The 11879-nt window shown below is 33.4% G+C and overlaps 1 protein-coding gene across 2 annotated transcripts; it reads left to right on the forward strand.

Moving 5' to 3' along the window:
• Positions 1–1509: 1509 nt before the first annotated feature.
• LOC107872818 (vesicle-associated membrane protein 711) lies at positions 1510–6247 on the forward strand. Of its 2 annotated transcripts, none has more exons than XM_016719434.2 (5): positions 1510–1657; positions 2082–2326; positions 4210–4400; positions 4726–4889; positions 5818–6247. In XM_016719434.2, the coding sequence occupies exons 2-5, from the start codon at positions 2110–2112 to the stop codon at positions 5906–5908; spliced, it is 663 nt and encodes a 220-aa protein (XP_016574920.1). In that variant the 5' UTR covers positions 1510–1657; positions 2082–2109; the 3' UTR covers positions 5909–6247. The 2 variants fall into 2 exon arrangements, 1 of the variants encoding a protein (XP_016574920.1); XR_007056539.1 differs by having other exon boundaries at positions 1522–1657; positions 4726–5080; positions 5135–6247.
• The last annotated feature ends 5632 nt before the right edge of the window (positions 6248–11879 follow it).

Genomic DNA, 11879 nt, shown 5'->3' on the forward strand with positions numbered 1-11879 from the left:
ACTTTGAAAATGGCAAGCTAAAGTTGAAAATCTGAAAACGAATAACAGAAGAAGCATAAGATAATTACTTATGTAGATTGCATAGATGCTTTGTTGTTTTTCTTTCAAAAATCACCCGTTTGAATTATCAGTTTATCACGTTAAATTTTTTTCATTATCGTGTATTTCTTTTAAAAAATACTTTTAACAAACATATATGCCATTAAGTTTTAAATTCAAATTGAACTTGAATTGAAACTAATGTAATATGTTTCAATTTTTTTTTAAAAAAAATAGTCCGTTTCGCTAACATAAAAGAAAGAAAAGACAAAGTATCCTAGAATTCTATTGAAAGAATATTTCTAACAAATATGTATTGAATTTAAATTTATAGGTATTAAGATATTTAAAAAGATCTATGAAAATATGACGTTTAGTGGAACGTTGCAATTGAAATTTTCTAATAAGATTTATTTTATTTTTTAAAAAAGTGTTTCAATAATTAAAATAAATTATGTAGGGGATCGGGGTTAGGAGTAGGTGGGGTAAAAAAAAAATAATTCTTTAGGGCTTTTGAGTGGGGGTGGGGGGTTGAGTGGGTAAGGAAAAAGTTTTAACAAAAATTTAAATAAGTTAAAAAATTATAAAATTTGGCTTTTGGGGAGGGGGTAATAGTGGTAGATAAAAGACAGGGGATGGGCGTGGCCGCGTGGGATTTGATTGGGAGATTGGGGGTGGGGGTATTTTGATGGTAGAATGAGAGCTTTTGTTTGAATTAATTTGATAGATATAATAATAAATATAATTAAAATATTTAAAAATATTAATGATGAAACTAAACTATAGAACAAAAAGTAAAATTTAAAAGAAAATAATAAGTATGTGCTTAGTTTTTGAATTGAGAGTTGTAAAATTTAAAATTTGGAATAAGAAGTTTTGTAACTGATACAATTAAGTACTTTACGTGTTTGAAAATGAATTGAAAGATAATTTTTTTAAAAATAAAATATAATTAACTATTAAAGTTGAATTTATAGACATAAAAAAATATATTCATATTGTTCTTTAGGTACAATTATTTAAGTACTTTACGTGTCTTAATTAATTATAAATATAAAAGTGAAAGACCAACAAAAAAATTAACAATTATTTAATATTTCATATTTTATAAATTTTAGAAATCAGTCAATGGAATATGATTCAAAAATTTATTCATATTGTTCTTTTCATATTGAAATATCTAATATAATTAAAATTGTGATTAATTATTATATATAAGTTAGTAATTTTACTACTAATAATTGTTTTAATATTTCAGTGATTTTTGAAATAGTTAATGTGATATAGCAAAAATTGACTAATTTTTTAATTTCAAAATAAACAAGTTAATATTTTCTTACTCAATATTTTTTAAAATAATTTCGCGCATCGTACGGGTACCTATACTAATTTTATTAATTATATTATTGTTGTAATAGTAAATAAATAAAAATGGAAAAAAATAAATAATATTATCCAAAATACATGATTGTCAAATTTTAAATTCAAATAAAGAAACCATAATGGGATTGGTGGGTACCATTAAAGTTAGTTGACAGCTCAAAAAAAGTGAAAGCGTGGGTCAATCTAACGCCTCAGATCCCGCTTTCATCATCGCCTTCTTCCTCCCAACAAAAAGGTAAACGCCCTCTCCTTCTTCTCCATGTTACTCATAATTATATTATCATAAAGGCGGATACAAAATTTGAAATTTGTGCGTGCTAATATATATACATATATTATATGTAGATAGATTTGAGGAGGATTTAGAATTTGAAATTATTGAGTGCTATATATATGTGTATGTGTACACATTTTTTGTAAATTTTGATACAAATATACATGTATAGATTCAGAGGTAGATCGAGAATATGAAATTAGTGAGTGCTGATGTATACCGATACATGTGATTTTTTATATTGTGATGCAAACATGTATGTGGACTCGGAGGTGGATCTAGATTTTGAAATAGGATATGCATAATCAACTATACATATACATGTTGTGAAATAGTTTTGTGAATCTAGGGATTATTGCTTAATTGTGTGTGGGTATATATTCAGAGGAAGAAAGGCGTAGAGGAAGAGAGAAATGACGATACTGTACGCGTTGGTAGCGAGGGGATCGGTGGTGTTGGCAGAGCACAGCGGGACAACAACGAATGCGAGTACGATTGCAAGGCAGATTCTGGAGAAAATACCAGGGAATAATGATTCAAACGTGTCATACTCCCAGGATCGGTATATTTTCCATGTTAAACGGACGGATGGACTTACTGTCCTTTGTATGGCGGATGATAGTGCTGGAAGTAAGCCCCCTTACCCTTTTGTGTAATGTAATTACATGTTAGAATGTTTCTTAATTCATGTTGATGACGATGCGTCTTATATGTTATGTATCTTTACAATTAATCTAGATATATCTAGACAACAACGACAACAATATACCTATTGTAATTCCATAAGTAGGGTTTGAGAAGGGTGGTGTCTAAGCAACCTTACTCCTACCTTGTGAGGGTAGAGCGGTTGTTTCTGAAGTATGTAGATGGATAATATTAATCTAGACACATTTTGACATATAATTCTCTTGGATTTTAAAGTGTTTGTGTAGTGTTTGATATGTGAAGTTGGAATTATGATTAGCTGATTAAAATAGGTCTCAGTTTCATGTTTTATGTCACGTCATTTATGATTGTAGTGCAGAGTTGAAGCGCTTATATTTATTCACTTTACTTATAGTGTCAGAAATATGGACTTTTTCCCAATATTAGATTGAAATGGGCTTCCGTTGAGTGGAATGGATATAGAATTCACAAAACAGACCACAACTTATTTGTAATTGAAGATGGTAGTTGGTAGGTTGATTGATATAGCCATACAATGTCAGAAAACACTTTAGAGTGTTAGGAAACATTGTTGTTGAGCAACAACAGTAGGAGAACCTTCATTTGGAAGTATCAATTTTCACGTTGTTGACCTGAGTTCTTTCACTATGCCCTTAAAATTTCTCTAATAGAAAAAGTGTCTTATCAGTTCAGGTTCTTGTAGCCTGTGGAGAAATTCTGTTTGTCGTTCCTGCAAATTTCCTAATATGGAACTTAATTTAAAGTTTATGACATATGTGGCATTCTTTTCGACGTTATATTAGGGTCAACATGTCTGTATGGTTAACAACAGGGAATGGAGATAGAAAGTTGTTTTCCCCAGCACAGATTAATCACTATTCCCTTAATAGGTAGGAGAAGAGAATGAGATACTTCTACACTGACTTGTAGGGTTTTTCCTAATTTTACTTATATATGCAGAATTACATTTATAAGACGCCATGCTTACTAGAATCTGCAACCTATGTTATTTGGGAAAGTGGGGACTCCAAAACTTTTGTTTTACCCATTAGTACTTGATTGTCATTGCATCTAACCTGTCCAAATATCTTTCAAATTTGAACACAAAAAATAGCAATGATCTTGTTGGCATACGATCTAGCAGCAGCGAATTGGGCCAAGTTAGATAGTCCCTTTAAATCCACGGTCATTCTACTGTTTTCTGTACAAAGATGTGCCTTGTTCACATGTAGCTGAGTTAGCACAAAATTCTTGCAGTTGTCTTAAGATGACTATACTTCAGTGAGTGGGTGAAAGGGTATATTAAGCTCACAGGGACTCAAAGGGACTTGGGATTATAGCCATTTTATAAATCATAGAAACAGATTGCAGGGTAAGTGTTGTCTTCTAAGCAACCTTATGATCTTTAGTTACAAGGCCATTTCACAATATCACTGAATAACATCCTGTAACATTTAACATTGGTAATTTTGCTTTTCTTGATATATATTTATTTATATTTTGTGCTGTTTTATGACATCTATTTGTCCCCTTTTAATATCTTTTACTTTGGCATTTCTTTCTTGGTTTTGCATCTTCTAGTACACCGTGTAACTATACTTTGGTTATTTGTCCAGAAGAAGAAATTAGTTCTATGCAGATTTCCCCTGTTAATTTACTTCAAATGTTTTACTATTGGTTTAACTCTTTCATAACACGACAAATTTCATTTTACATTTCTGATATGTTGCCTAGGAAGATTGTCATATACTACAACAACAACTACTTTGCCTCAGTCCCTAACAAGTTGGGGTCTGAAGATTGTCATATATTGTGGATATTTTACTATATACTAAACTCCTTTTCAGGAAGAATCCCTTTCGCATTTCTTGAAGAAATTCACCAAAGATTTGTAAGGACCTACGGCCGAGCAGTTCTGTCTGCACAAGCTTATGGCATGAATGACGAATTTTCAAGGGTTCTTAGCCAGCAAATGGAATATTATTCCAGTGATCCAAATGCAGACAGAATAAACAGGCTAAAGGGTGAAATGAGTCAGGTCAGTTCCCAATGTCATTTATAGAGCTTATGTGCTAGATGATGGCTCATGCAAAATCCACCTTTTTCTCAATCTGAAGAGGCATGTACCTTTCAATGTGGTTGGCTGGCGCCTGCCACTCAATCCATGACCAAATTTTGTTCAATTACCTCATCAACAGGCATAAATATAATTAGTGTTTAGACTTAATAATTCATGGTATCTGATGCAACACTCTCCCTTGAGATCATCTATAGTCATTCCATTATAAATGTTTGATGAAGTCACGTGACATTATATTTTGTCATTCATTAAGAAGTCTGAGAATGGATGCGCCATGTAACAGGTGCGCAACGTCATGATTGAGAATATCGATAAAGTTCTAGAGAGAGGTGATCGTCTGGAACTGCTGGTCGATAAAACAGCTACTATGCAAGGAAACACTTTCCGCTTCAGAAAGCAGGCTCGCCGTTTCAGAAGCACTGTATGGTGGAGAAATGTCAAACTCACGTATGTTGCTCCCTTTACTTGGCGAAAAGCTCTTTGGTTGTTTTGTTTTTTATTGGGGCGGCGGGCATTGTTCTTTCAAGAGTTGGATGAATTCATAATTGTTCAATGTCTTTTGTTGGGTAGAATTTGAACTCTACTTCAAATGGTTAGGCTTTTACATGTGAAGATCCCGTATAGCTTTAAACGGATAGGTCTTATATGTGAATATCTCTATCGATCTATTCTATCCTATATCGCCCGTATAGGTCTTATATGTGAATATCTCTATCGATCTATTCTATCCTATATCGCCCGTATAGGTCTTATATGTGAATATCTCTATCGATCTATCCTACACAAAATGGTTTACAAACGGATGGCACATCTTCCAGTATCGATCTAGAGAATTTTAAATGTGAATATCAATAATTTATATCTTTTTCATGACTTTAGGAAGTCTAAATTGTGAGGATGATAGATGATAGATTGATCTGGATGAAGCTTTCCCATGGATTTCTTTGATATGGTTATTCCTTTTCCTTATAATAAGTTTCACGATGTTTTATCTTCCTGTTACTTCTAAGTTGACCACGGAATCTGAAAAAATTATTCTTTCGCGTTGCAATTAAACAAGAGCGGCTCATCATAATTTTTCATGTCTCCCATCCTTTTGCTACATGTTTGGAACTTGGATTTATCTTCTCCTTATGCTGAACTGTTCTTTAATAGTGATATTTGTGCAGTAATTCTAACAACAGAACCCTATGTAAAGAGAAGATCTCTTAGTTTTATACTGTACTTAAGCTCTCACGATACTTTCTTATTTTGTTCTTGATGGTTGTTTATTAGCTTGATTACATTTAAGGACCCGCCAAGTTCAAGTATTTGGTTTTCAATTTTGTTGTTTAATTTTGTCACCACTCCATGTAAAGTTGTTTGATTTTTGCAGGGTGGCTCTGATATTCCTCCTCCTTGTGATAGTTTATGTTATTTTTGCTTTCGTTTGTCATGGGCTTACACTTCCAACTTGTTTGAAGTGAGGATTACTGGATCAGCATCACGTCTTCCTCCCAAAATTTTTCATTGGAGTCCACTTATTTTGCAATTTCTTGATCTTCGTTCATCTTGGGGTAAAGCTTGGATGTGTGTTTTGGCATGGATTTCATCCTGATATGTATTATTCGCGTGATGTTCTTAAGCTTATAGGCAAGCTAAAACTCTTGGCTTGAGAATGTAGATTATTTATCATTTTGGCCCCTGTGAGAAAAATAAAGGGGTCAAATAACTCACTATAGATTCTTGGCTTGATATCTGTGTTGAAATATATCTTGACAATATTTTAATTTGCAGTCTATGCTGAAATTTGTTTTTGTTGCTTACTTTATGTTTATATGTTATATATATGAGGCCATGGAAGGCTTCAACTTAAGTGGTGTTTGAATTCGAAAACTTGGTGAGTTTATCTCATTTTATTGCTAGAAGCTGCTTTCTCAACAATCTGCAAATGTTTGCATATCGTTCATATGCTGAATTGGATATGTTATCGTTAATGTAGTTATTTGAGCATCAAATGATGGATAAGCAAACTTGTAAAACGCTATTCCATATCTCCATGACCATGATGATTAGGAACTTTTGCTTGCATTGCATTGTTCAATTTACATGTTAGAAATGATAAGGAGACAGAAGAAATGTGTGAAAGCATGTATCTTTCACCTTCAACTTCAATCCTAAAGCAGATCATTTGACTCAAAAAGAACTGTCCTTTTAAGGGACTGAATAACTGTGTGTTGTTTTCTTCATAGAAGATATGTCATGAATGTTGATTAATGGCACACATGACAGAAAACAGACTGACCTGAATTATTCATCCTTTTTTTATTAAGGAAACATAAACCAAAATATCCTGTAAAGGCTGCCACAATTACATTCTAGGATATGAATACAAACTATAAAGGGGCAGGTCAATGTCGAGGCATGTGATATTTTTCTGTACAAAAGATGCACTATCATTCTGAATTGAGTGTTCTCTGTCAAATTTTACAGTGAGATTAAATTGTCATCTACAAGGAAAAGTTTGTTCAGTAGAGCTTCTAATTCTGTGAGTAGAGTCTTGTAACGCTCTTCGGATTGTGCCCCTTCTTCAACAACTCGCATGACACATTTATGCAGATGATTAGATAGTTCCACAGGAATCAGGATTATTCACAGGCCAGAATCTACTAGAATCTTGCGTTTGTAATCTTTATCCCAACATGGTGGGATGTATTGTGATGGGATATCTTCTGCGCCATTATAATTCAGTACATTTAATGCGTGTCTGCATAAAGTAGCCTTGAACTTCCTTTGTGAATACCTGCTCAAACTTGCATTTGGTTTTCAGTTCAAAGCTTGAACTTCTCGACTCCACATCAGCCATTGCTTCTTTCAGGTACTTCCTTTGCAGGGCTAGGTCATACTTGTCAAGAAATTCTTTGAATGATGTGTGTTTATGTACATAACCATCAAAAAATGAATCCAAACTCTCGTTTTCTTTTTTTGGCATGATTCCCATGAACAACATATCTTTTAAGTCAACTGGTACCCATTTTTCACAATCTTCATACGATGATTGAAGCCATTTATTGTCCTTGAGTTTATGCTGACTTCTCATCTAACCCCAAGAACTTTGACCGAGCTGCACGATCCATGACAAACTATAACAATGACAAGCTTGAGGGAAAACCTTACAAGAAACTGCCATTTGCAATGGTTTTGACTGATCAGTTAGAATAACTTGTGGATGCCTCCCCAACCTTACATGCTTGCCATGATTTCAACATCCAAATAAAGTACTCTACTGAATCATGTCCAAGAAAAACCACATTCCAGCAAAACAGGTTGTGCATGCTTGTTTAACCCAATAAAAGAAATTAGAGGAATTTAATATTTGTTTCTCAAGCTTGTTGTATCAATTGCAACTGCATCAGAGAAGTAGACCTAGCGTCAGCCCAGAACACATTTCTCAGGCATCCTTCATCATCAAGATCCATCAGATAAAAGAAGTTTGGATTTGTCAACTTCATATGACAAAAATAATTGTACAGTGCATGCGCATCTCCCTCTTTAAGCTCCAAATGCTTTGTGGTATCAACAGGAAGCCTACTGTCTTTTTCTTTGACTTCTTGAGATCCACTACATGCAGCATCAGTAGATGTGCGGTATAACTTAATGATATGTACTTCTGTTACTGGTGTCAATTCCTGCTGCTTTCTGGAAGCAAGAATCATTTTCTTGTCCGACTTATAGAACCATCTGATCTCTGGGCTTACTGTATGATTATGCTGAAGCTCAACTTCAAAAAGTCTCCATCTTGTTGAGTCCACAAGCTTAATTACTAGCATTGCAGGACAAGCAGTTCTTGTTTCTAGCCAAGTTTCGCTCTATACCTTTCTTTCCTTTTTGATCTAAACCAGGAGTTGCTCGCTCTAATACCAAATCCTCGTTCCTTTCCATACATGTTATAAAAATCATATGCTTCATCGGAAGACCCAAATTTCAGACCGAATGTGGTATGTGGAGACTCTTTCTTTGAATCTTTTTCATACACTTCATTATCATGTTCCACCACAGAACAGTCTTCTCCATACTCATATTCTTCACAGTCATCAAACGCTGGTCCACTGTTAAGACAAACTGCCTCCATCTGAAACTTGGAATTGAAACCAGCATGGAGGTGATTTCGCAAGAAGTAAACAAACAAAATGCTTTGTTACAAAAATCAGTAGCAACCTTCTTTTGAATAGTCCACTTTGGTAGCATAGGAAGTTTCAAATATATCAAAAAAAAAAAGAGTACATAAACCTTAAGGTTGTGTACTTTAGAGTTCATGATAGATCCCTTGGTGGCTTCAACCCTTCAAAGAACCCAATAGATTGAGTTAAAATGACGCTGTGCTGGTATTTGAAAAGGTGTTTATAGTTTGACGAGTTTAATCAAAATCAAGACAATATTGGCAAGTAGTAAATTTAAAATTTACGAAGAACAAGGTAAAATTGCAAGGATAATGGAAAGGAGGACTTTTCTTACAACAACAATTTGGAAGAGGTGTACCTATTCAATACATTAGGGAGATCAAGGACATGTATGATAGAGCCAAGACCTGGGTGAGGATAGTGCGAGGAGACTCTTAACACTTTTCAATTGTGATGGAGTTGCACCAAGAATCAACTCTTAGTTCGTTTTTATTTGCCTTAATGATGGATGAACGGATGCGGTATATGTAAGGGGAGGTGTCATGGTGTTTTCTATCTGCAAATGACACAGTATTGATTGACGAAACACAATGAAATTAACAAGAAGCTAGAGACTTGAATAAGGACAGTGAAGTCTAAAGAATTCAGGTTGAGCAGGACAAAGTCAAGCTACTTGGACTGCAAGTTCAGGAGCGTAATTCACGAGGCAAATGTGTAACTACAATGGATTTCGAACAGAGCCCATCAAAGAAGTACTGGGCTGTTAAGAGACTAAAAAGTGTCGTAAAAAAAAAAAAAAAAAAGACCTCCAAAATTTAGCTAAACATTTCTAACTTACAATTTCAAGGAAATAAAGTAGTACCTACAAAAAATAAGTATAGGATTAGCAGGAAAAAAGGTTGTACCAGGACAAAATATTTCATCCAAAATCATCAGTTCATTGGAATATTGTATGTATTGTTTTACTGACCTCCAAGCATTTCAATTTCTCCAATCAATGCACTCTAAGAAAAATAATATTCCTTACTATTAAAGTAAAATATAAGATGTGAAAATCTCTATATATTGATACCAAAGACCAATGAAATTACCAAGAAAACAACAGGTTTAAAATTCGTCTGTAAAATCTAACTACCCACCTTAATAAAACAAGGCATGATATATAAACATCTTCTTTAACTTGGTCTCAATTGATATTTACACTTTTCAACTTTGAGTATAAACAAGTAGGTATTTAAACTTGTATAAAGTTAAACACAGACACACACTCCTACGTGACATAATATAAATCAATTCGATTGTATCTCAAGGAATTGTAACATGGAACTCGTGTGTCTACTTTCAACTTATATAAGTCAAAATATCTACTTATACACACCTAAAATTGAAGGACCTAGGTGCCTTTCCCTAGTGGAAGCCCTCCAACCCAAAGGAAAATGCCCAGATCATTTGAAAAAAAAAAAAGATGTGTCAGTCACGCATCCTAATTGGTGAGCTTATGCCGGCCATAGTTCCTTCCCTGCTCTTAGTTTGCTTTAAAGGCACTATTTTCATGAGTAAAAAGAACATGTGGTTAACTGAATGGATCACAGGTTGCTGCTCCACAGTCTGAGTTCCTTGGTTCGCCCTTCCAGGCTTGGCTCCAGTCTCTACGGGCTCAGCAGCAGCTTCTTGGGATGGGCCACCAGCTTGAGGTTGTTCCTGATACTGAATCGAATTAAAAGACATATATGTATGATGTCATTAAAATAAGGAAAAATTTAAGAAATAGCAACTATAGAGCCTTAATTGTAAGTTTTATAACAACTTTTTAAAAATTACAAAAAACAGCAGTATGTATTTTGTATTTGAGTAAACTGTTGCTAGTTAAATACATATACAATTAAAGATTGTGTTCCTAATATATCTCCAATCGGTTTAATTTTAATATGGTAAAAGATGGTTCCTTAAATCAAGGAACACTTAATTTGATAGATTTATTAACCTTTTAAAACTCTATTGTTACCACAAACATTAAATTACATCTTCAAATTCAAATTCAAAAACGATTACCATATTCAGCTTTGCAATTCAAATCCAAAAATATTCATTCAAATTGAAAAACGTTTTTCTTCATTTTTTTTTGTTATGCTGATCGAATAACGTCTTGAAGAAAATATCAAAAATACGAAGGTGCAAATACAGGTATTTATCAACAAATTAATTTTTTATTTGTCGTTTAAGTAAAATATAATGCTAAATTTACTGAAGAAATACCTATTTTTTTTTAAGCAGTCGTTGGTTTGAAAAAATTTTAAATCGTATATTAATTTTAGTCGTAGTTGGTGTTATAGTACTTATATCATAGTTATTAATATTTTTATTGTTTTGAAATTTCTAGAGATTGACAATGGGAAGTATAGCTGTTCTTATTAAACACTCTGGTAGATGGACATATGAACAACAATATGAAGATTACACCAGTGATGCAATATTGTTGAGCATAAACTCTACGTATGACCAACTTTACACAGTACTGGCTACTCACATTGATGTTGATTTGACGTACAAGTGTATTCAAATCGAATATCAACTAACAGATAGTGCAGGGCAAATACGTATACGTAGTGACATGGGTTTGAAGGTCTATATTATGCAGAAAAAGGAATTGAAGGATATTAGTATTTTGCCTTTGTATGTAAGTATTTTTGAGAAGGAAAATTTTGGCACATTGATATGTTCATCGTTGAGTATTGGCGAACCTATGAAGATGTCTGTCACTGATAGTAGCTTGGTAAATACAAGTACTGAAAGAGCGTTAACTATTTCTGCTTCAAATGAATGTTTGGATGCATTTGAAATGGATACAACTAGAGTTATTATCTTAGACCCACATCACAAACATATTGAGGTTGATCAAGTTTATATCTCGAAAAGTGTATTAAAATCGGTAATGAAAGATTATACAATTTGAGAGAAGTTTCAATCACTATCTGCAAGATCTAGTAAAACATGGTAAGTTTATTGTGAATCTTAATATTTTTTTAAATATGTGGTAATTGTATTTGAGCATATGTCTTTGTTTTTGTTTGCAGTTATACATTGTTGTGCAGATTCAAAAAATGTGAATTTTTATTCTGTGCATCTGCTATCGGCGAATCTACATTGTTTTATGTAAGAGAATTTTTACCTGAACATACCTGTCCAATCAAAGATAAGATTTATCCTAAATTGCATGGTACTACTAAGTTGATTGGTGGTATAGTCAAACCAAAGTTTAAATGCCACAAGAGGAAAT

The sequence above is a fragment of the Capsicum annuum genome, chromosome 6, assembly GCF_002878395.1.
Source record: "Capsicum annuum cultivar UCD-10X-F1 chromosome 6, UCD10Xv1.1, whole genome shotgun sequence".
NCBI lineage: Eukaryota > Viridiplantae > Streptophyta > Magnoliopsida > Solanales > Solanaceae > Capsicum > Capsicum annuum.